The sequence below is a fragment of the Melanotaenia boesemani genome, chromosome 8 (genome assembly GCF_017639745.1).
Source record: "Melanotaenia boesemani isolate fMelBoe1 chromosome 8, fMelBoe1.pri, whole genome shotgun sequence".
Lineage (NCBI taxonomy): Eukaryota > Metazoa > Chordata > Actinopteri > Atheriniformes > Melanotaeniidae > Melanotaenia > Melanotaenia boesemani.
The window spans coordinates 27792568-27818969 of record NC_055689.1 but is presented as its reverse complement, the minus strand read 5'-3'; the positions used below and the strand labels follow the sequence as shown (position 1 = coordinate 27818969).

Here is a 26402-nt window from a genome sequence, read left to right as displayed (position 1 = left end):
CATAAGCTCTCTCTATTCTGTTGTCTTAACGTAGCTCAAAGACTAAAAATCGTATGTAATAATTAAAGGTCTTTGCTTAAAAAAATATCCCTTCATAGCAAAATTCTCGCTGAATTTGCAGATGATGTGTTTTTTGTGTTCTTCTGCACATTTTAGATAAAGAAGGTGTATTTTTTCTTAAATATCCTATAAAAATCAGCACATAAAATTTCACCCAGCAGAAATACAGTGCTCTGTACAGCTAGTACAGGGGTGTCCAAAGTCGGTCCTCGAGTGCCGCTGTCCTGCAGATTTTCCAATGTTTCTTGCTTCAACACAACAGACTCAAATGAAATAGATCCAACAGCCAATTAGGTTTTGCACAATGACTCATCAATTTGAGTCAGGTGGTTCTGGAGCAGGGACACATCAAAGACCTGCAGGACTGTGGCCCTTAAGGACCAGCGCTGGACACCTCTAGTATATAAACCAGCAATTAATCACAGACACAATGTTCATGCAAAGAATTTATTTATGAATCAGACTTCAGTATCATACAACAGTAGCACAATCATATGACTATGGATTATGCTTGTATTTATAGATACAAAGATAAAGGCATGTCCTAAAGGAAAAAAATGAATGAGTTCTCTTTTGATTTACTCTAAAAATAGCTTCTAAATACTTGGCATAGTTTTGTAAATGAAATTATGAAACATAATGTTTTTTCCCCACTGGTTTCACTATTGGAGTACCAAATGCAAATATACTTTATGAAAAACATTTTTTTTCCTCCTCTCTCTTGCATTTCATGCAAGGAAGAAAAAAAGATGTCTGTGAGTACAAAAAGCACTTAAATCTCATATGAAAATAGAAAATATTACAAGTGTGCATAATTAGTTCATGTTTGCACATAACCTGCAGTACAAAAAGTCAAATGACACTATGTTCAAGTGTACCTGACATGCCAATTATCGGGGGTGGGGGGGTTTGGGCAGGGGTGTGTATGCACTGAAACATCTATTTAAATGTTGTTAGGGGCAGTTTACGCACAAGGCAAAGCCAAGGCCTTTTAGTGTTCCAGATGAATTGAAGATGAGATGTGTTAGTAATTATGGGCACATCAGCTTGTCCGTCTTGTGATGCTGACTGTGAGCTTATATTAAATCACTGAATCTCATCCTGTACATTTTATAATTATGCTTTCGGCATCTTTTGAATTTCACAGTTTTGACTCAATATTTCTTTGTTCTATATAAACATCATGAAGAACAGAAAGGATCCACAATGTTACTGTGTTCCTCCAGTCAGAGGAAACGCAGTACAGTAAATTGTTTGTAAAAACCTAAAGTATTAAACAGTTCTTAGTACGTTAATATTTGGCATTTTCTGGAGTATAATGTGATGCACACATAATAAGGCGACATGAGTGGTCCAAATTTACAAGAAATGTTTGAAATACCAAGAACAGGTTCTGCGTTGATAAAATGCTACAACTGTAAAATGCTACATAACAATTAAGTGATACATCATGACTGATTGAAAAGTTATGGATTCCTACAGTTCTGTTTTTTTATATGTTACATCAATGCAAAAGTGCTGATGTAGAAAACCCACATAACTGCAAACTCTTTAAACCACAAAAGAATTTTTTTACTTATTTTTATCACTAGGTTTTGAATTAAAATTCTTAATGTATAAAAACTTGTACGGTTTGCAGATATGAGGGCTAAAGTAGCACACTGCATTGTAGCCTGTAGTGCAATAAGTGTTGGTGACACAACATTTTACACAAAGTGAACACACCGTGGAATGAAAGAAACAGAGAAAGAAAGGAAGGAGTTAGAAGGAAGAAGGAAAGTAAGGAAGGATGGGAGGAAATAAAAGAAAAAAATCCAAATTTTATTTCTTAACATATTTGAGGAACGACAACATAACAATACATGAACTAGAAGACATACAAAGACAAAGATAAGACACAGGTCACGTTTGACCACCAACGTAGGAAATACAGCTTAGATGGATTGATGTGTCAAATACTACAAAGAGCGTCCAACATTGACTCTGTTAGCATATGAAAAAGCACTATCAAATAGGAAATCATGGCACAATCTGAAAGTTTCCATCCTGTCAGCTCTCGCATTGATGAACCCTATCCCTCACTGAAACAAATCCTGTGATCAAGGCACACCACAGGGTCACTCCTTCTTAATATCACTCTGATAGATTTTAAAGCACTAGAAAATTATGTATACTCTCAATATGATACTATACACAGATATGATACTTTCAGTTTGATATTGGTGTGGAGAAATAAAACTTCATGGTTAAATACAAAATTTCTCTTAAAATATTTAAAATATACTTTATTTTGTACATTATGCAAACTGATTAACAATTTGATGATAACAAAAATAAATACTCAGTGAAATGTAATTCCTTTTCAACACAGATGTATGAAGATAAATATATACCATGAAGTAAAGCACCCACCCGACGTTAAGCGCCCACATACCCTGACACAATTCCATTTCCCTGTATTATGATCTGAATGACATGTCCACATTAAGACTTCTGACAATGGTTCCTACAGGTAGCTCCACTACACCACTGGGTTGTTACTACAACAATATTGCTCTACGTATTGTATAATTTTTTTGTTATTTTTTCCCTAAATCCCGAAATCCGTCTTTAAAGTTCGTCGTAGTTGCTGACTAAAAGTTCATCTCAATCTGTGCCTGTATTGCTTCCTGAAATTACCTGGAAATTTGAGCTATACATTGAATTGATCAGGAAATTAAAAGAGACTTCACCTGATCTGACGAGGAATTACGAATGTGGTCAAGAAAGGCAACTGTCCCTCTCCTGTGTGGAACCAGTGTGTTGTATAATAGGTCACTGATATAACATGTCATGTGGTATAGAGTCACTCTTCATTGAAGAGATCTATGGGTTGTGTTTGCAGTGTGTACAAAAGCAATGAGAGTATGGCACAATGTCATTAAATCTTAAAAACAGAAAGGCGCACTTATCTCTTCTGAAAATCAAAACAGTTCTTTAGCCAAAGACAGTGATGTCCAGTTCTTAAAACAGCTGTCGCCTTACCACAATCAGAAAAGCAGTTTGTTTTGGTGTAGTTTAAATGCAACAGAACAGGTTTGTGACAATAACCTTCCTCTGTCTATTAGCTTTAACATAAACACATACATTCATATCCTTAACTGCTCCCACCCCCCCCAAAAAAACAAACAGATTTGCTCAGAATGCGAAATTCATTTTCGCTATGGACATTTTTAGAAGCTCTAGTATGCATGACAGGATTGCATAATGTCTGCCAATGAGAAAAGCATAAGGAGGATAAAATAGAAAGGACAAGCCGCTACAAGAAGACTAGTAGAAACCCTATAAGAGAATGGGGCTGGGCGTGGAGGGCAGATTGAGAGGTGTGAAGTCAGTTTGGGAGGGCTAGGGAGGGATTCGGGGTGGAAGTTGCCCCACAAGTTTATGGGGCTCCTCCCTTTTGGCAGTGGAACAGCACTCATAGTAGTCAATGCAGCGCCGAGCGTGAAGGTGTACACAATGCTCTTGTCGGACAAGAAGGCCATTTTAGTGTCAAGATGAGATGAAGGCATTCTAGTAGGCAGCCAGGTCACAGTGTTGGAGCTTAAAACCTCAGATGGAGATGACGGACGCAGTTTTTCTACACTGTCTCCACTCGGCTGGGATCGAGGGGTTCTGGGACGTGGAGAAGAAAAATATTCATAAGTGTATTTTCACCAGTGGATTGTATCGTTTAATCCATCTAACATTTTTTTTGGAATGTTGTTGGGTGCAAGAAGGAACTGCAGCATTAGTCATGGACAAAATATAGTTTAATGGTACAGCAAAACAGTGATTCTGGCAGATTATAATATGATGGAGGTAAAGTTTCCACTATAGTTATTCTTACCTGAGGGAGATGACTTCTGCTAATCTTGCAACACTGTCTCCTCAGCAGCTTGCTCTGACTGAGTGACCTCTTGGTTTTTCTCTTTGTCTTTCTGAGGTACTTCCTGGAGCTCCTCCACTTGTTCCTCCCTGCCCTCCCCCTCCCCCTCAGCCTCCCCAGAGTCAGTACTCCTGATGCTCAGGCGTCTCACGCGACATATAACATCCACCTCTCTCATCCTGGCCAGCCGTTCAACTGCCACCCGACCCGGAGAGATTGCCAACTTGTTCTGCAATGCTTCTATCCGATGGGAAGGGCCCTTGGTCCTCCTCTCCCCCTCCAAGCTAAGGGATAATCTTCGGTCTAGGTTTGGGGGAACTGAAAGTGGCAGTCTATCTGGTGGAAACTCAGGTAACCCTGGATGGTCTCGACCCAGAGTTCGTGCACCAACTCGATGCTCTGGGACAGCAAATGGCCTCTTTTCTTGCTCCTGCTTGTCATCGGGCATTGTGTCGTCATGCCCATCACCTTTCACTTCAGCTGTCTGTTTGTCTGCACTGCCTTCAGGTGGTTCTCCTGCCACGACTTTCTTGTCTTCTAGTTCTACTTCTTTAGATGTGGTTTCATTAACTCTTAGTTCCTCTGCAACAGGGGGGTCTGAAGGCAGATCTGTTGCTAATATGGTGGACGAAGAGGAAAGATCCCCAGTAGCTCCATTTGCTGGTATGCTCTCAGCAGGTTTAACTGTGCATGGACTGTCTGAGTTTTCTGCCTGAGCATCACCTGCTTTTTCACAATTTCCCTCTTGTGTCAGTGCATGCTGTTCCTGTGTTTCAGCACAATGATCAGACCCTGATTGATTCAGACTTGAGTTGTTTGGTTCCTCTGTCTTTGAATCCTCTGCTGGACTTTCTAATGCAGCATGTTGTGGTGGACTGCCATTTTGATTGGCTGAGCTGTCTGAGCTATTCTCCTCATGGAGAGGAGGCAGCGGACCCTGTCTCATCTGATTCTCAAGCTCTCTTTTACAAATAGGACACTCCTCCTCAGATTCAGCACTAAGATCTTGAAGAGAATCCATGTCATTAGGTCTGGGTTGGCCTGCAGACCCTCTGTTGGCATCTGCAGGGTCTTTAGACTGACGCAAAGTCTGGCATATGTCCTCATAATCTGGAGGACTGGTGAGCGTAGAGGCATCTTGCATGGGCTGTCTGTCTGCCCACGGTACCTCAGCTGCTGCAGTGTTAGTGGTTGGACTGAAGTCACAAAGTGGTGTCTCGATAGGCTCATCCGGCAGATCTAGTTTCACTGTCCTGCCGTCATTGCTCCTTCTACGCGAAAGATGTGCAACAACCCTGTATTCTCTGAAGCCTGTCTCACGAGGTGGGACTGGGAGCTCTTCTCTAAGCTGCTTGCTGAAAGTTACTGACTTCGTTGCAGGCCTAGAGAAAGCACTCTTCACTTCTCTGTATTCTGGGTCAACAGACCAGCTTACTGCACTGCGCCTAAGGCTGCTGGGCTTGTTGAGAGGTTCTGATGTCAGTCGGATTTTGATACGCTCAGGGATTTGAACGGAGCCATTTGGAACTTTATTGCTGGCAGTGCCAAGCTCTAAGATGTCTTTGTAGGCCTCATTTAGGTCCTCTATGCACTTGTCAACACTGGGCTGTTTGCTAATCTGCTGTTGCTGTTGATCCTGGACTTCTTTCTTGATACTTTCCAGCTCTTTGACAGCATCCCATGGTCGCTGTGTGGTTGGTTTCAGCAGTAATGGTTCAGATACCTCCTGCCCACTGTTTGCCGCTCGATTTGCTTCCTCCACATTTCCTGAGGGTGGGGCTGCTGGCTGCTGAGCTGTGCTCTTGTTCAGCTGGCTGGAGAAGGTGGAGGTCAGAGAAAAGGCGCTGTTACTTGACAGTTTCAAACTTTTCACTCCCTTCATAGGAAAACTGAAGGTAGTACCCAATACACCACTGTTATCTGGAGCAACTTCAGTGTCAGAAGGAACAGGGTCTTGTTGTGCTTCCTTGTTTTCAGGGGCAGGTTTTCGGGTCTCTGGGCTAGTTTGTGTCTCCTGATCTCGATACTGGTTTGCAGGCCAGGATCCTGACAGCTTCAGCTCCTTGTAATGATTAATCTTAGGGGGTCTGCAGGATAATTTTTTAAACATTTTGCTGCTTGCTCTACTGCTAGTTTTGCTGCTTGCTATGCTACCAGTAAGGGCTTGCAGCTCAGCTTCAGCTGAAGATGTGCTTTGGAGACTTTGGTTTGTTAAATGGCCAGTTTTGTTGTCACTAGGACTGCCCACTGGGTCTGGTGACTTTTCATTGTTGTTATTCTGATCACGGATTGTCCCAGTGAGCTGTGGAGTAACAGGGACAGACACTAAACAAAAGATTGTTTCACTAAGTCTCTTTTTTAGATTCTTGGTTTTGTCTTTTGTCTCAGGTGGTTCAGGTTGTTCCACCTTCTTTATCTCTGTCACAGTTTCAGCGACACCCTGGTCAGCCGGCTTACATGGTGGTGGTGGTGGTTTACCAAGAATAGATGAAGGAAGGAATTGACTACGGTTTTGTTCAGGACCTACACTGTCACTTTTTTTTATACCCCTGTTGCACCATCGATTACTGCTGTCTTCACTGGGAGCTGCTTTGCGGGTTTCAGTATTGAGAGTTGCCCCCTGTTGGGGAGGAAAGGCACTATCATGTGTAGATTGTCCTAAAGACTTAGCAGGCAGAATCTCTTTGTTGATGTTACGGATCTTGTCTGAATCAGTGAGAGAACTTCCACCAGGCCCTCCTGAGATTTGTTTTACTCTTGGGTCTTCAGTGGGTAATTGACGAACATGACCTGGTTGCTCTTCAAGTCCAGAATGTACCTGTTTTCGATAGGATGCACTGCGCTCTCCATAATATTCCAACCATGAGCCGCTTCCCTGTTTGGAAAACCACCTTCCTGGATCTGAACTGGGCATCTGCAAAGCTTCTGCCCTCCATCTTACGTTTGCCAATTCATTGCGGTGGATTGAAACTGCTCTTGGGGGTGGGGCTCTCTTATAAGAGGGGGGTGGGATGTAGCCTGGGGGCTCCATTCCAGTGATGGCAGAGTGTTGTGCGAAATAGTCTTGTCTTAGCTCTCCGCCTCTCATATAATAGATGGATCTGTCTTTTTGTTTGGCACCCTGGTCTATAGCAAGCATTTCTGCGCTACCCCTAGTCTGCTGGTGAATCTCATATGATGGAGGCTTTAAAGGCCTGCTGAACCTGGGCTTTGGTAAAAGTGCAACATGGCTGCTTGGCCCGATATTCCTACCCCACCGGTCCCTGCCACCACCATAGACATACCTACTATAAGGTCCAGAGAAAACAGTGCTGTTTAACCTCTGTCTATCAGGTAGGCTAGGTCTTGATGGAATGAGCTCTCTGCTGTCAGGTCCATCAGGTGACAAAACTCTTGGCAGAGACTGAGACTTTGCTTTAGTTCTAGGGTGAAAAAAACCCTCAGGTGTCCTCAGGCGGTACTGGTCCTTAGCCCACCTTTCCCCATCGCCATCTGACAGCTGCCTTCCCAGGCCCACAGCAGGCCTCCACTCCTCTGTACCAAGACTTTGGCACTTCCTCTCCCCTGTCACCCTTAGCTGACCAGGGCCTGCATCTGGGTCCCTTAACCAGGAAATGTCCTCCCATAGCTGTTGCGCTTGCCTCTCTGCCCTGTATTGCTCTGCACTGATCAGGGCTTGTGGCCTCCATGCTCCAGCAGAAGCCCTTAACTCCCTGCCATCAGCATAGTCCAGAAGGATACTGAAGTCTTGGCCTCGCCTCCGCCAGTAGGAAATATCTCTCTCATCATGGCTTATTGGCTCTGAATAAGTCAGACTAGGAACATCGTAGAACCTATAAAGACAAAAAGTTCAGTTAAGAAGATTATTGTGGTTGTAACACAGAGCGTCAGGTTAACTTTGTCTTTATTTCCAGGAAATGATGTTATAAGAAATACCTGGCAAATTTAGCAGCTCTACAATTTAATATAATAAAGAAACACCAGTCATTGACATTTAGTCACTGGTAAACATTAAAAGTGACATGTTACATTAGTCCCAAGCAAGTGTACTTTTTTTTTCTTTTGGCTTAGGCAGTACTGGCTTTCCAACACAACTTAATCAAGGAGAGCTGGCACATAAGAGACAGAAGTGCTTAAGTCAGCAGCTCCAAAGTCCCTTGCAGACACCCTGAAATTGTGATGCTACTGCAATATGATCTGCATATTAAATTGTGCTGACCTTATCTTGGAAGCTGGTCATCTAGCCAGTGATTATGTCTCTTAAAATCTAAGCAAAGACATCTCATTACCTAATCTGATGTAAAAGCAAAAGTGCCTGTTTGTCTCTGTTTATTTTATCACAAACCTTACTTGGCAAGATAAACAGTGCCCCTTTAAGAAAAGAGGTATGAACTACGTCACAGCCAATAAACAAATCGTACAATGAAAATTCATTTTATATACTGGTATATTATGCAAAAACCAATGATTTCAGAAGAATCTGAGAATAGGAAGCCCTTTGATTGTAAGTGTTTTAAATTTCTTGAAATTTAAAATGCTGGATGTATGAAATGTAAAATGACAACTATGGGACAATTGTGTCTTGGTAGGTTCAAAATTGCAGTTCCACCACAGTGGGATGAAGCTGTGCTGCCTCAAAATCATTTTAGGCATGATTCCATACTTACTTTGTAGTTTAATAATATGACTTTCATGTATGCTGCACTGATCATTTTCTTGTTGTGGTTGAGCAGTGCAAAATGCTGACATATCCATGAACATCACAAAGTCATCATCAGTCCCATCCTAATGGGTAAGGCCACCCTGATAATATTCTGTTGTAATTAGGTAGCGGGTTTGAAATGCTTGTTGAAACCAAAAATAACTAAAAGATTTAAATCCCACACTGCATTTTCCTCTTTGTAGTTGATTCATATTGTAACAGCCTCATCCTTCCAGAGATTTGCAGTTTGATAAAAAAAAAAAAAAAAAAACTTGCATATCAGAATATAATGTTGTAAAACATTTAGTCTTCTAATTTATTAAAGGTAATTTAAATAAATGAATCCATTCTAAGAACGCCACACGATATCTGCACTGCACTAAACCACTGTTAGTCACTGTACTCATTCATTTAAGCAGCAAAGTCAATGGATCATCCTCAGCAGCATATGCTGCTGTTTGGTTGAGGGGAGCCGCGCTGTGCACACTTGCCCAGCAACATGCTTACATCACAGAGCACGTGCTGGGCGTGATTCAGTGTGCCAGTGTTTACAGTGGAGTGATTACGCGCCTGTCTTCAGGCATGTTCAGTCCTCCTCAGTTTGCTCACTGTCTACTGCTGATGTTTACATCTGCCTGCCTGGTCGAGGCTGTGGAGGCGATACTAGGGCATGGGTGGGCACCGGAGAGACGATCTATGTCTCAGTGCAGGCATGTAAATAGCTCAAAGAGTGCCTAGGCACCCTTCATATTTCCTCATATTCCAGCATAAGATATGTCAGTACTGCTGCAGCAGCCACAGTGTTCTGCAGCTCTGTTAGAAGGGGAAGAAAGGAGAAGGGAAAAAAAACCTTGCGCAGTGCAGACTCAGTTTTGCATGCAATACTGGAGGGCCCCAGTGAGATGAGTGGAGAGGAAAAAAGAGAGGGTAAAAGGGTGTGGTATGGTGTTATATTTGTGTCAGTCTTCAAAAACACAATAAAATATACTTGTACACAGGTTATACTCTTCTCACACAATAATTTATTACTTGCAATTGCAGAAAATGAGTAACTTTCTCACAGAAAACATCCACACATAAGAGAGAGATCCAGCTTTGCGCATGAGAGTGCTCAGGACCTCACTATGCGTGCGGGAGATTTATCTATGGGTGCAGGAGTTTCTGGTGGTGTGGGTACGAGGTAGTACCGTCAGCAGCACTATTTCTGCCACAGTTTTTGGTAAATCCTGACCCAAAGTGTTTATACTTCGCTTAAGTAGTTAATCGAAGCATTTTCCACTGTGAAGGGTGGAGACACAGAATTTATCTGCTTTTTTATATATTGAAGCATAATTGCTAACATTATGTTGAATACATCTACAGTATGTAAACATTAATATTTTGTGATCAATAAATGGCTTTTAATTATCAAGGGCAAAGTCACTTCAAGCATGTCAGCATCTGGTTATAGAATGAATATAAAGTCAAGAAAATCTCACACATGCTGGATAGTCTGTTTTGGAGAATCATGTCATCACAGTTTTATTACAAAAGTTTTCTCTGTGTGCAAGGGTTGGATGCTCTGCATTTTCTACCTCATTACCATGGATATAATCATTAAACAATCCATGGACTGCTTCTATTTCACCTCAGTCTCCATGTCCTCAACAAAGTACATGTTGATGTCCCTGAGAATAATTCCTTCTATCTGTCCTAATAGCTGAACTGAACCTGAGAAAGTGGCATTCAGTCATGCTGCTCCCAGCATTTTGAATCAGATATAAAATTTAGCTCAGTATGAGAGAGTTGGCTCTGGAGGAAAACGCATTTGCTTGTAGATGTTTTTACTGATTCATACTGTCCCTGTTAAATCTCTGATGACGTTTACAAACACTTGATCACATCATGATTTTGTATTTCTTCTCATTTTTTGTGTATACCTGCATCCTGTTCATTGTGTTGTTGTCTGCCTTGGCTGAAACATCTAGTAAAATATTTGTTTCAATGAACATTTTTTTTTCTGTTTAAAGGTGCAGCATTACAAAAAAAAAAAAAAAAAGTATATATTAGGGCTGGGCGATATGAACTAAAACTTATATCACGATATTTTTTACCTGAATCACGATATACGATATATGTCTCGATATATTTATTTATTTATTTATTTTTGTCAAGTAGCCAAAGAGACAGCTCTAATTTAAAGCCTTCAGTGCTAAATATACTTTTATTAAAGATCAGCAGCACATGTGCATTAAAACAGCTGACTGAAATTAAAGTACCTTTATATTAAATTAAATGCTCCTAAAACAAAATAAATGAAATACTTTTCAATGACCATAACAAAAACACAGTTGTGCAAAACGCAAAAGAAAAGATGCTTTTAACTCAAAACAAGCTATCTTGATATAAACGATATTCCCTCCTTCTATATTGCGCCTGACAAAGTCTCGCTATATTTGAAAATCTCGATATATTGCCCAGCCCTAGTATATATATATATATAATTAAAACAGTGTGTTCACTGGTGACTAAAGGGGCTTTGGGGGCAAAAAGCCAAAGAATGTGAATGAGAGCCGAGCAATGGTAGGTTTTACTTTTGTTTAGCTAATTTGCACTATTGACTTTATTTTTCTCAAAAACAATTGTTTGTGATAAAAGGGAGTAAATGAGTTATTTTATTCTTTTGTAACATTATCAATGTTGTTATTATTTACAAACAAACAAAAACAAACGGCTGGATACCATGCGGAAGGCCAGACTTAGATTCCGCCAGGGGACGAATATTAACACCTTGCAGTTGGCTCCTTAGGCAAGACCCTTAACACTACTGCCTGACCACTTTAAACTGCTTAAATCTGCCTAAATGACTGTCATGTTAAAAATGTCAATTTCGTAGTTCTGCCATTCAAGTCTTAATAAATAATGTTTTTTGACAAAAATCTTTGTATTTATTATTATCATCATGGTCAATAAATAAAGGCAAAATCATTAAATGATTGTGAAATTTAAAATAAAAAGTATCATTATTGGCAATACTTGCCCTGGATTTAGTTGGTATCGGATCGATTTGCAGTATCGCCCAGCCCTACTAATCACTTAACTATAATAACTTATGTTTACAACCTTTTAGAATGAGACATTTATTTGTACTTGCTGTGGGCCCACATAAGGCCTGGTACACACATAATGATTTTTTTTAATCTTATGAGATTTTTTATCTGGTCGAGACCTCACACGTGAAGATAAAAAATCAGTTTTGATCGTACTATGTGTGGTGTGCTCCAAAAATGTAATCACAGAACAACACACATGACGATGCTGTCCAGCAACTCATCTACAATCTAGTCCTTCGAGCCGGACAAACATTGAAATGTAGAAGAAAAACCATAGCAACAACCCGCAAAAAACAAAGAAGAAGAAACGTAGTAACAATGATTTGATAGGTAGTAGAGCAGTGTTTTGGATAAGTAACGCCCTAAGAGGACCATTGAAGAAGACAGTATACACACTTTTGAAGTAGTTACCTGTAGTGCAGTCATTGCTGTGCCTGAGGCCACTACATCTACTCACAGATGAAAACATGTTTATATCTGGAAGAATTTTGGCCACTGACGGCCACCATCCATTCACAACTGTGCTTAGCATTTGAAGTCATATCTATGTCCATTTTTACCACAAGATGTAGTAATTCTTATTCACTGCACCTTTAGACAAACGGGCTGAAAATTTTTTTTTTGTCAAAATAGTGAAAATACACATGTAACAAACTGTCTTAATCACAACATTTTATTACTGAAGTGCTACAAGACGGAGTAAAAATTGAACTACATGCTACTACCGCTGGGAAGTACAATCTGCAGCAATGAGTCACATTCTGTAAAATTAAAAAGGTTTGGACATTGTGGGAATGTGATGTGTTCATTAGAATCAGCAATGGGCTGGATGGGCTTCATCCTCTGCACCAAGTCAGCAGCCTCCTCTGTGAGTGATCACCATTTGGCAACACCATACTGGATCTATCTGGCGACAGGGAACCTCCTTAATTAGGTCAATAATAACAGACATACAGTCAATTATTACAGGTCCACAGTCATATGAATGAAATGAAAAATTGTGATAAAATAACAAATACACCACATAAGGAATTTTAGAAAAATGCAAAACATTAGGGAAGAATGTATAGTTGGCGAAGAAGGGATGGTTTAAAATATTTTTCTGAGGGTAGATATTATAGTTCAGTTGTTCATATGACCAAACTGTTAAACTATGACCAAACTAAGAAAGTTTATTGATTGCCTTACCACAATTGGCTGCTTAGGGGTTGGATTTATCAGTCAGTTCGAGAAAAAGGATCCGAATGTTTAACTTCTCTAAAGAGACTGTGACCAGGTAACATAGCATTGCTGGCTTACATAGCAGAGACAACCTGAGAGCGGTGTCCTGTATAACAAAAAAGTACATGCAATGTCTGCTTACTACACATGAGGACATTTCAGTTCAGACTTTGACATGTTTTACATTCAAATGTAAAATATTAATGAGTAAATTATGAGAAATGTATGCAGCTTCATAAACAGACTGATCACTGTTTAAAAACGTATTACCAAAACATGTTATGATATGAAAATATTACAGTTAGCATTTTAATTTTAAAAGGAAAATGTATTAAAAACAGATCTATCAGCAAACCTGACTTCTGACCAGTTAGAAAACTGAAACATTTTTAGCTAAAATATAAATAAGTATTTCGTTAGCTCAATAATTCCTAACAACTAGCTGGTTGTTCTTTACAAATATACAGTTACCAAGAAATGTAGTGTTTTGGTGCTGCATTTTATTTAGAAATAGAGGATTATATACTGTATATTCTCTGAGTAGTGCGAAACTTACCCCATGAGCTAAAAATGCTGCTAAATCCACCACTCTCACTCTTCTAAAGGAAGCGCAACGATGCTCTGACTTTGGCTTTCCTGCAATGATAGCTGTCAAAGTCAAAATGTAGGCTACTTTCAAGTGGGTATCATCAAACTCAAAAAGGACCAGAAGCAGCTGGTCAATGCAGGCCTTTGTCTTCAGCCTCAAATTGTCAACTCTGATTGAGTCACATAAGCAGTGATCAACTAAAACGAAGGCCCCGCAGAAACTCTTGATCATGTTGAATAATCTTGTGTGTGCACGGCCACTGGATCTCTCCCATGTCTGTGGATGTTTTGTAAGATCGCAATTGCAAGTGATAAATTAGTGCACAAGAATAGCATAACTTGTGCATGAGCATGTTCTATTGCACTCCTTACATTTGACATAAATCAAGAGCAATAGGTGTGGGGGATTGTAAAAGAGAAGGAAAAAAACACTCACCCACTATCTGTGGCTAGAGAATCACCCAAGGGCTGAGCGTCACCTAGGATACCAATGCCAGCTCCTTTTCTCCGTTCCCCGCTCTCGGTGTCGGTGGCAGGGTAACCCTTCATCAGTGCCTGCCTACTGCCGTATATGCCTGTGATAGATGCCCCCCTCTCTACCTCATACCCGTTCAGTGTCCCCCGGCCAGCCCTGTTGTCCACAAGTTCACGCTGGCAATCGGCAGGGCGCTTATCATAAGGCGTGGCAGACGGAGGGCCGCTCTTGTGCAGTTTGTATCCATGTGAAATGAGGAGGTCCTCCACGCTGTACATGGTGGTGTCTCTCACTTCTGGGCGGGAGGGCAAAGGTGGGTGTGTTGCCTTATGCGCAGTGCTGCTGGTGGAAGCTGGAGCACGGTTGCTCAGCAGAGGCCATCACTAAGAAGAGAACAAGGAGGTAACATGTAACAGCATGCACCTCAGTTGAATGTGTTTCATCTTCATAAAAACACACAAGCTGATGTAAAAAAGAAAAAGGTTTGTGCTCCTTTTTAAGATGTGTTCAACTTCAGCACGTGCAGTGCTGATCACATGTCTTTAAAACAAAGCAGTGTCTCAAAGCACATCTTTTGAATCCAAGTTTTAAGTTGGGTCCTAGCAAATTTATAACCCCATCTTTTTCATTATCACTCTGGCACAGCCCATTTTAATTTAATGGAAAGTGGAGTAATTCTCTTATGATTCCAGAAACAAAAAAAAAAAAAAAAAAGCCACACCCTGTGTTGCTCCTAAAGACTTATCGTCTTTCTAAAGTGTCTAAAATAATTGTACAGTAATTTCTAATTGAATTGTTCTCAAATGATCAAATCTCTGCCCGAAAAATGATTTCTTTACCCTCTTTCAGACAGCAGTACAAAGGAAGATTTGATTCAGCCTGAAAACAAGCAGGTTCTAGTTGCAGCATTCATCACTGGGAATGACAATCACTCAAAGCAGAATCTGGAGGGATTTTAAAGCTGCTCTTCCTCTTTTAGACAATAGCTATAGAAACTGCATAGATATTCTCCTACATTGGAGGTAAATCACCATCCTAGGCGTCTGTGAAGCAGTCTGGACAGGTATAGTTTACCATGGCAACTCAATGCAGCTGCAAACAATCTGTATGTCGACAAAAAAAAGAAATTCAACATCAAATGTGTTAAATAATCAACACTTTTTCATTTTGTTGGTTACTGATCTGATGACTAATGTATTATTTTTTTCTTGGGAAAGTAAAATGTCATAGAATAGTTAGATGTGCCCATTACACACATGAATAATTACAATTTAAACACAAGAGAATGTTTTGTTGAATTCAGTCAAGAACCAGAACAAAATCTTAACCATGGAAACTGATTAATTCTTGTTTGGAAATATCTAAAACAATTTATCTTGAACCAAAAAAGTTGATTATTTTTTCTTAAAATTAGCCAATTAATCATATTCACCACAATCCAACTATTCATTTCAGCTGCAAGAATAATGGTAAAAAGAAACTCTAATGTTTTATAACTGCTTAGACACAGTGCTCTGCTAAGTCCCTCTTAGTGTGTATCCATGTGAATACACAAGCAGGTCTGCCTGTCTGATAAATTAATTAGAGGCTATAACAGTTTTTCCTGCCTGGAGATGACGTCTTATAAAACAGCTACATGTTGATCAAAGACTTTAAACACATCAGCATTTTGGCTAATCCTGTTGAGGATTGAATGTTGAATTTTGTTTTCATTCTTTATTATGAGGATGTCACTTTAACGATGTTGCATCCAGGACATCTGCATACCATCCATGGCCCACTTAAAGTTTAAAGTTCGAGATGTTTTGGGAACTGAGCAACTATGTATTTATTTCACAACCCAACCTGTTTCAGTATTAAACTTTGAGATAAGTAAATGAGATCCAAAGATATGAAGAGAGATTAATTTCTAGTGCTTAAAAAACTAGACAGGGCCACAGTCAGCTCCACATCATTTGGAAGTTATAAAGCAAGAATATCTCCTGATTCAGCACATTTAAAGAAGCTTATAAGTTCTGTTTTTCTTTTTTATATTAGTATTTTTAGCTCTTCTTCAAAGCTGTTGTGCAAAAATCATTCACTTATTACACAATATAATATAAAAAGACAATTTATATTTAAGAAAAATCACAGTTTTTGTTGGTTATTGGTGAAATTCATAGTTCACTAGTCTTACATCACAGGATATTACTTTAAACTTTCAACTCAAAAACTATAGCATAAATGGACTTCTGTTATCACACGTCTGTTGTCTTGATATTTACATTATCAATAAGTGTGTTTGACTGTTTTCTGATTTCATAGATGCACCATGTTTTGAGCAGTGACCTTACTAAGATTTAGTGTAATTAATTTGAATTTTAAATGAAAAACAGTAGAATGACAAGTTTCATTAACTTTGACACACTTACTGTTCATTTACTGGTAATTAAATAGGATTTTTTTAGGTGTTTATTTTATAAATCTCCCCCAAAAAATCCTAAAAGTAGAAAAAACAATAACAATCGTTGAAGTTATACATGAAAAAAAAATACTATATAGCCACTGTGAGTTATCTAATGAATACATTTACTATATTACCATTAATATTACTTAACATGATGCACTAACCTTACTTTTTATCACTCTTTGGCTTGAAGCCAGCATGGTGGTAAATACATCTCTTAAGACTGAAGTTTACTCAGCAAGTTATCTCTGCTTTTCAATTCTAAACTCCCTTGAGATGGTCATCAATCCAGCCCCCCCGCTACACTCGGTGTCAGTGAGTGAGAGTGGGCGGGGTGGGCTTGTCAGATAATTCTGTTTATGCTGATGAATTAGTTATCTACTAATTTATTAACTGACTACAGTGGCTGTTAATTTATGTGTTAGCAATGTAAACGTAACCGCAGTTACAATAAAGTTTTATATGATCATCATTTTCTTACAGTGCACTTTGCATGTCTTGTTCCACCAAAACACTTTTTAAAATTACGATAAGATTTTATTGATTGGTCATCAGAGAAATTTAATTCCACAGCAGCAAGAATATAAAAGACACTTCCAGAGAAAAAGAGGATAGCACACACAAACAAAAAAGAGGGGCCAACAGCATTAAAATGAGTCTTGAGATTTAGCAAGATAATCTGTTACTAACCATTTTACTGTAGTTAAAGTCCTTTTTGTAGCTCCAAACTGGATTAAAACTTTGCAAAAAGTTCACCAAAACCAAATAATATCCATGCTAATAAAACAGGTTACTTGTCCCATGCACATCAGGGACTGAGTTTCTATTTTATATCAGATTTTTGCACTCAGGTGATCTGGCCTTTTCCCTCTTGACCTTAGAGTGACCTTAACATTTCTCACTCCTTAACTTTGTCCACTTTGCAGTTTGGAGTTTCTCCTGGTGTGTGAGTTCACATAATAGTACATAACTCGTTTAAAACGTTTAAGATCAGCTGTCAAGTTACAGCCTGGGGAAAATTCATACTGTCCAGATGTATATGAAGCCCAGCAGAAAACCTCCACTAATCATATATTCAAGGACAACACATGTGAAAATAGTTTAACCAGTTTATAAATGCCACTGTAACTCCACTGATTAAACAACCAGAGCTTAAAAAAACATTAATATTTATGAGAATAACTGAGTGTGTTGAAATGAGGGCTGTAGATACACAAGTCCTCCAACTGTTCCTGGCTTTCCATGAGGAGCAAAAAGTCAGTTTGTGTAAATGTAATTAAAAACAAAGTGATTAAAGAAAATGAAAAATTTCTACTAAACTGGGTTTTTAATAATCAAATCCAGAAGCAAGGGTAAAACAAAAGTAGCTTCTTTAATACGGAGTTTTATCAGAGAGAGCAAACAAGACACACAGTGGCTCCTTTTTGACAAGGTCATAGCATCAAATGATTGCAGAGGAAATATGGCACATTGGGCCCCTTTTTGCATAGCAACAGCACAACTACCAGCAGTAATACAAAACACTTATTACTACTTAATTTTTGTAGCAAAGAATATAACTTTTTTTTAGATTTTTTTTTAGAATAAGGAAGGTAAACAATGAGGTCACCTAATGTAAAAGTTGCTACTGAGCCCATTCACCAGCTGATAATCACTCAGTGTAAGAGTTGACTCATTTCCTCCTTCAGTTTTTTCCTGCAAGGTGCAACTTTCCAACGTAGCCTTTAAACACAACTCCAACTTGAAAGCTGGGAATGAATTTAGTTTTTAACTTTGAAAACATTTTCCTTTTATCGTTTACAGCCTATCTAAACACCCTTCTGGACCCATCCCAACCCCAGTTGTAACAGTCAGGCCTAGAAGACTGCATGCACAGGTAGTGGCCACTGTAACACATCAGCACTAGCAGGCAGCACCACCCTAACAGCTAAGGGAGTGCACCTATATCTTACCTAGTGACAGAGAGAGCAGAACGCCACAGATCAGGCTAATCATAAAAAAGGTGGGGGGCTGGCTCTGCAAACTCATTAACACACAAGTTCTGCATGTTATTTTTATATTATTATTATTATTATTATTAAGAGCCCTCTGTGTTAACTATGTCCATCCCATTCAGTGAAAACCCAGCTTGAAAATGAATGAAAACTCCCCGACTGAATAATGATTTCACATAGATCTGTTGTATCATAGCACAGTTATCAATAAAACATCACTTTGTGACTAATACATTATGCATTATAAATACAGCATGACCTAACCCTGCTTTACCCATGCTGCAGTGTTATATGCCAGCATACATAAAATTGTCAGCTATGAAATTATTATTATTATTATTTTCAAAACAGCCCCAAATACCTGCTTTAGGCAGTGCCGCAAGTCAGCGCCCACCGGGGGTAGAAAAAAAAATACAAAAACCAAAAGTCAACCACAAAAAAGAAAGAAATTCTACCTGCACGCTCTGTAAGTTTAACATAGAGTCAGCGGTCATGTTTTGACGAAAGCTGCATGGCCAAATCCTAACCCCGCTGCTAATTTACCCTAGAAATGCACAGGGCAGAGGAGCGCACATCCCCGCCTCGCGACCAGCGGCGGCGGCGGCTCTGCGCTGATCTGTCGAAGGGCGAACATTTTGAGGTGTGTGCAAGTTCACGCGCGGCAAACGAGGTGGCTTCTTTTCTGTTTCTTTGCAGAAGCGTCCTCGCTGACTGTGTTTACCAAGACCCGCTGCCCTGCGCAACCAAGGAGGCTACGTGAGCCACGAAAAAAAAAGAAAAAAAAAAAAAAAAAAGGATAGAAGACAGCAACCCCTCCCTAGAAATCATAGAAATCCAGCTAGTGTCGGTCGAGCTGAAAACAGCATGCAGCAAGGGTGCAATAGCATTGCAAAAGAGGAAAAACGAATAAGGGCGTAGCAACAGAGAGAGACGCATACCTGGGAAGATGCTTGGCGCGGCCGTCGCAGTTCCCCTGCGCCCAGCTTCAGCTGCTGAGACTGAGAGCACTGCACAGAGCCTGAGCCGAGCATGCCTATTGGTAGGCAGAGACGCGCTGGTTGCTGGCTGCCTGGACTGGGTTCTCCTCACTACAGCTGAGGTGGGGTGGGCTCCTCACATGCAGGCAGCTACAGAAATGGATGTCAGAATGGTTTCTTCCAAACTGTTTCTCTTAACTTTCCCCCCTTTTTCATAGCAACAGTCATTTTTTTCAGTCAGTCTTCCACACTGACTGGAATGAAAACTACAGACATGTGGAGCAGCCTTTTTCTTCATCACATAAGCACACCTTATACCAGAGGTCAGACAGTGGTTGTATTTATTGCTGCATTGCAGGAAAGTTTTTTTCTTATTTTCTGTAAAAGCTTGCATATCCCCCAAAGGTGTCTATATGAAAACCTTTTTCTTGTCCAGTTAAGTTTTAGTTGTGCAGTATGGCACCACACCCTTAATGATGTTAATGACTTGTCACTGTGTGTGTGTTTTGTGTGTGTCCCCTCCCATCCAATGCCAAGGAAGCTTGGCTAATTAAATGTGCTGGGCTCAGGCCTTCCTGTGCCAGCTATGACATGCCACACTCTGAGGGATCCCTCGTTCTAAGTAAGGAGTGATGGGGCAACCGTCAAGTCACATGGATTGACTTGTTGATCAGGAAGCGTTGTGGTCTGCATTTAATTTCTGACCATAACAGGACCAAACTGTTAAACTGACTTGTATACACATGAAGGCTGTCCAGGACAACCAGTTCAGAGTGGACAGTGGTAGTGAAACAAGTTATGAGAGATTTATTGTTATGTAATCCCTATTTTATCACATTGCTCACGTAAAGACTCGGAAAACTTCTGAGGAATGATGAGAGAAACATTCTTTTTTTTCTGTCCTAGATAATATACATGAAATATATTCAGGATGGTGGTAGCACAATTAGAGTGACCTCACGATGCCAAAATGCCTGACCCATATATGGTCTTATTCTAGATCTAAAAAAAAGAACAAACTTCAAACTGGTGATAAATAACACAAAAATAACACAAAGCTGGCTCAAAGCTAACTAGAATGCTGAACTTCACCCGAGATTTATCCAGACCCATGTCTTTATCAACTATGTCTGGGTCCTCTTGTACAAAGAACACTTACTGAAACTTGCCTCATGAGACTGACACTGCTCTGAAACCATTTCAGATGGTCTTCATACATCAAAAGCATAGCTGCATATCCCCTACCTACATACAGGAAGCATTTATGTTCACTTCCTGGAGTTCAAACATGCGTTCAGATATTTGTTTCTTCTGAAAGAAGGTCAGTATGGAGAGCATTCTGGATTTTTTTTTTTTTTTTCTGAGTTCCTTACTGATTTTAATTTTCAGTCTTTACTATTACCCAACATCCTTTGCATTATCCAGCTGCATCCCTAAGACCACAGCGCACAGGATCCAACACTAACCTTGAAGACATGTTGAGTGGATAATGTGGCAGAATGCTCACATTGTGTCTCTCATAATCTGAAACTTCCACTATAACTTCGGATGGTGGCTATGCTAGGTATATGTGTGCTGAAAAGGTAGACATGGATGATGTATTAGAATGTATTTAACTTAATTTAATTTAATTTTATTTTACCAGGCAACCCTGCAGCAGCCCTGCCACTCACCTGGTAACTGCTGGAATAGGCTCCACCTCCTCAGCACCCCTTAACTGGAATAAGCAGTAATGAAATGGATGGATGAATTTTATCAGGCAAAACATTAAAACAGATTATTATTTGCAAATATTGTAAACAGGACCAATTGAGCCCTGAGGGAGACTTGATGGATTATGTAGATGGTGAGAAAGATGGAGATTTAGCTTTACTTGCTTCATCCTGTTGGAGAAGTAATTTGAGAACTATGACAATGACTGTCCAGAGATTCCAACATGGTCTAATCTTTGTAATGTAATTGAATGAACCACAGAATCAAAGGCTTTTGCTAAGTCAATGAATTTTTGCTGCACAGTGCAGATGCAATATCATTTTTTAGCTTTAAAGACAGAAGTAACAACCATAATCTGAGCTGATAAAAACTTCATATGTTTTGTTTATCTATGCAGAAGCATAGAGCAGCCATCCATGACAATTATTTTTTTCATCATTATTTTTTACTCATTATCTTGAGACAATGAGTTAATTTTCTTGTTATTTTGAGATAATAAGGACCATTTTCTCATAAAATCTGGATAATTTATCATTTTATCTCAAGAAAAAGTTGTTTTCTTAGGACAACGAGACAATTAAGGAGGACTGAAAGTTAGTGGTTACCGTGTTACACATGATTTCATTGATCAAAGGGGACCAACGACAGCTGGGAGGGCTAAAGTCATGGTGTAGCTGTATGTGTAACTCTGTGAGTTAGTGATTGGTAAAAGTTTATAGTCAGACATGTTGCAATTTCAGCCTATGTCAGACTTGACGGAAGTAAAATCAGATGCTTGATGTTCCTTGATCAGATGTCAGCCTGCATCTGTTGCTGGCTTCACTGTATTGAGGCATCCCAGGACATAATAGCTCTGGAAGCCCTTTGGACCAGCCCCCTCACAACTCTGCATTTGAATAACCCGTTATTGAGGAAATAAACTTTGCTTTCTTGATATAACTGTCAAGAAGCCATGGACATGAGGACCCAAGTGCAGGCAGAAGAGGCAGAACGCAGACCGGTGCAGATAAAAAGCTTTTAATAAAGTAGAAATTACAAAATAAAAGACTCTGGTGGCAGAACTCCAACACGCATGGCCTAAGACATGAAAAGTAACAAAACCTTGGCATGAAACATCACTGACAACAAACAAACAATGGACTGGCAAGGGAGGAGCTGACACCAATGGCTTAAATACACTGACAGATTAACAAGGCACAGGTGAGGTGAATGAAAAAATCCGACCAGGTGAACTAATGAGCAGGAAACAAAGCAACAGAGACTAACATAACCCTAAATACAAGAAATCAAGAACACAAACCATGAACATACCCAAATTCAAACCCATGAAATAAGAACATAAAACGTGAAGCATGACAATAACGGGATAAATTATCCCATTATCACAAGAAAATGGTGTTTAAAGAAACATGCAAACACTACCACTCTTGGCATTCGTACTTTTAGATATTAAACTATTTACAAGTTTTTCAAGAACCTTGGATGCACATAGTAAAATTGTTGTAGACCTGTAAGAATTTAAGTCACCCTAATCTTCACTCCTATCAAGAGAATTAACAAAAGTAGACTTCCACTTGACTGGAATTCCAGCAGTAAGAAGAAATAGATCAAAAATGGCTGCACAATGGTGCATGGTGCAACAATAACCAACAGCTGTTGATCGAAAAAAGGAATGGAGCAAACCCATCTGACCTGGTTGGCTTTTTGGGGTCCAAAGATAACAGTTCGCTTACAACTGATTCACCAGTAATGAGATGGAAAGAAAGCTTGTGAGAAGTTTAATAACTGGGTGCAGAAGATGGCTAATTTTAGTTTGAGTGCTGTGACCTCTAGTTCTTTAAACTGCTATTTGGGTAGCTTGAATTTAGTAAAATGATGATTGAAGCAGTCAGCCATACACTTCTTATCAGTAACTACAATATTGTCTACTAAGACTGACAAGGATGAGCAAGAAAATATATTTTTGTAGCTGCTTTGCAGTTTTCCAAAACAGCTAAAGAGTTGATGCAAGTCATGTACATTTCTCTTTAGAATAATTTGACTTTGATTGTTATGTTTAAGTTGAAGGGAGATTAGCCTTTCTAATCTTTAAAATGCAAGGAACACACTCATTACTGCTGGTAAAAAAAATATGTAGATGTGCTCCTTATATCTACTCAGAAACAGCCTGCAGTTTTAGGTGAATTGAATCATGTCACTGGACAGATGGAAAATGACTTTGCCATAACCATAGTTCTTTTTCAGAGCATGCTGCATGCTGCACTGGCTGGTCTTCCTCCTGAATGTACTTCACTAACTGTTACTAAGTGCAGCTTTGCCTTTAATTCGCTGCTTTTAAAATAATCGACAAAAGCCCCCAGAGTGACGTCATAGATAACACTACAAGAAAAGTGTGAGAATTGAAGAGGCCTTTTACTGTACTTACTTCACCTTTACTTACTTGTACTTACACCTCTAAGGTTTGAATTGTCTCCTTGTCTTCGCAGCAGATTAAATCTTGTCTGCTGAGTTTTAATTGTTCTTATTCTGAGAGCAGCTGTTACCAGGATGTGAGAATCTCACTTTAGATGGAAGTCATTACACGGGTAAGAGGTGTTGCTGCATGTTTTCACCATCAGTGGTACCATGGGTAGAAAGATGTGTAGTTTTTTTTTTTTTTTTTAAGGCTTCTTTTACTACAGTGTGATACTGGAGCCTGGTTCAGGAAAAGTAATCAGTATGAACTTCGAACTAATTTTGCTGCCACAGAAGCTAATTTTGTTTCCTTTGAATGTGAAAACGATTTCCTGGGAATTTATCTTTTTTTTTAAAGATGATCTTTTGTTTGGTTATGAATCTTTTCAGTCTTTACACCTCTTAGTTTTGCTTCCCATATTAATATTGCTCCATACCTGTGTTCTGATAACTTTTTCATGTGTTTTTATCCTCCATAGTTTGTTTGCTTTCTGCTTGTCTGTGTTTGTGTTAGTTTCAGTCAAGCTGACTTTGTTATTGTCAGTTAAAAGGGGACCCTGCAGAAAATATTTGGGAACCACTGGTGTAAACCAAGATAGAAACTTTATGGGGATGAGCTCCATAACACAATTTTTTTGCTTGAGCAGCTGCCCGCCCTACTGTCCAGATGTCAGGATAGAAGTCAGCTGCTTGGGTTGCTGTCCGGTCCCCCTGCTTCTGGGGTTCCAGCTCTACTAGTCTTTTGTCCAATCCCTGAAGGGAATCCTGGTTGGCATTGCTGGTGTATGACTGTGAATGTTTTGTAAGTGGTTGAAGAGGCTGTTGGCACAGACTGACTGATACGTTTTCCGTTAGTCTGCTCCTGCTATACCCGTAGCTTACCAAACCAAGTATGAATGTGAAGCAAAAGTATATTGGATTCAATATAAAGCTCTTTGGGTGCCTTGAAAAGTCCAGTATAAACCTAGTCCAAGAGAGAAAGGGACAGAGCAGAGGGACAAGTGACTGATTGGAAAAGTCATAAAAAAAAATCCCAGACAGAATGCAGGATGCTTAATTAGCCTTCATGATGGGATACCTCAGTGAGAAAATCTAAGTTCAATAGTGAGGCTTTAAAACATGTAAATGTATGGACCATTGACTATCTCACTAATCAACAGCACTATGTAATTTTTTATGACAGTGTCAGTTATATTACTCTGCGTGACAGAGTAATATAAAAAAAACAGTGATTTTCCCTTTCCTCTTTACACTGTACACATGGACATTACACAACATGGGTAGTTGTCCCCTCCAAAAGTTCTCTGACAACATGTTATCATTGGATATGTGTCTTGGGGGAGTGAGACGGATCATAGGAAAGTCATTACACACTTCCAAGACTGGTGTAACCTCTACCACCTGAACATCAGAGCCACTAAGTCAAAGGAAACAAAGGAGATGGTGAAAGACTTCTGCTGGAAGCTCGTCCCCTCCCCATGACTATACCAGTGAACATCCAGAGTTTGGACACCAAGATTTTGAAGAAGTACAGATACTTGGGTGTTTATCTCAACAGCACAAACACAGATGTTGTGTATAAAAAAGACAAAGGTCAACTACATCTGCTTCAGACAGTCTTTGAAGCAGATGTAGTGTGCAGAACACTGTTACAGACCTTCTTTGCTCTTGTCTGCTTGTTCTGTGGAAGCTCTACGAGATGCAGGAAGAGAAAGAACAAACAAGTTAAAAGCTTCTTGCACTGCCCCATGAACTCAATAGAGAAGGTAGGAGTGAAGAGGATGTTAGCAAAGCTAAAATCCATCATGGACAACACCTCTCAACCCTTACATCATTCTTCAGCAGCAGCTCTTTTAGCTGCAAACTGCTGAACTGTCAGTGCAGGAAAGAGTGCTGTCGCAAGTCCTTCATCACAACTGCTGTCAGATGGTTTAATACAAGCCTGGAATGTAGCTGAAACTCTTCACTGTCTGTTCTTGCATATCAGTTATCTTGCACTTGTTTTAAAAAAGAAAAAAAAAATCCCATGCACAAAGCACATTAATATTAACACTCTGCCCTCTCCCTGTCCCCAGCCTCGGTTGCCTAGGAGACAGCTGAGATGGGGACCCCATCTTATTACATGCCAGTAGGGCTGTGTGAGTGGCTCAAGAATTTGTGGGATCACTATCTCCATCTAGTGGCCAAAACAGGGGACTACTTTTTCTTTTTCTTTTTTTTTTTAACTAAAGATTCTGCCTGGTAACCCAATATGCTGACTGCTGGTGGTGCTGACAGCCAGCCCTTGAATTTCTAATGAGATACACTGTACTGGCAGGGATAACAGCGGACAAAGATGAAAAGTTTATCATGGGCCATTAGTTGAAGAGCATGTTTGCTTGCTAATCAGCAGGTTATTGGAAAATTAAAATAAGCATTGCAGGAATCAACTTAAGATGTGATTGCATAATTTCACTGCCACAGAAAATTACTGTACTTTTTGCTACTAACAGATTTTAGTTACTACATTCAAATTAGAAGAGCACTTACGAATATCCTGTGTGCCAGATGACCCTACCATGCTGATGCAGCTGTCTCCCTAAACCTCTATCAGATTTATATACATATATATATATATATATATATATATATATATATATATATATATAGAAAGAGAGCGAGAGAGAGATAGTTTGGACACGCTTTCCTATTTAAGCTAATGGAATAATGTGTCTAAACCTTTGGCTGGTAGTGTAGATCCTCTTCAGAACAACACACAATCTGAATCCAGTAC

General features: G+C 39.6%; 1 protein-coding gene across 2 annotated transcripts; it reads right to left on the bottom strand.

Annotated features, from left to right (window-relative positions):
* Positions 1-501: 501 nt before the first annotated feature.
* Positions 502-19495, bottom strand: LOC121645294 (junctional protein associated with coronary artery disease). Of its 2 annotated transcripts, none has more exons than XM_041993730.1 (4): positions 19424-19495; positions 14007-14428; positions 3929-7800; positions 502-3714 (listed from the first exon to the last, which is right to left on the bottom strand). In XM_041993730.1, exons 2-3 carry the CDS (start codon positions 14321-14323, stop codon positions 3948-3950), a joined length of 4170 nt encoding a protein of 1389 aa, XP_041849664.1. In that variant the 5' UTR covers positions 14324-14428; positions 19424-19495; the 3' UTR covers positions 502-3714; positions 3929-3947. The 2 variants fall into 2 exon arrangements, with proteins under 2 accessions (XP_041849664.1, XP_041849665.1); XM_041993731.1 differs by lacking the exon at positions 19424-19495 and adding an exon at positions 18444-18509.
* Between the last annotated feature and the right edge of the window lie 6907 nt (positions 19496-26402).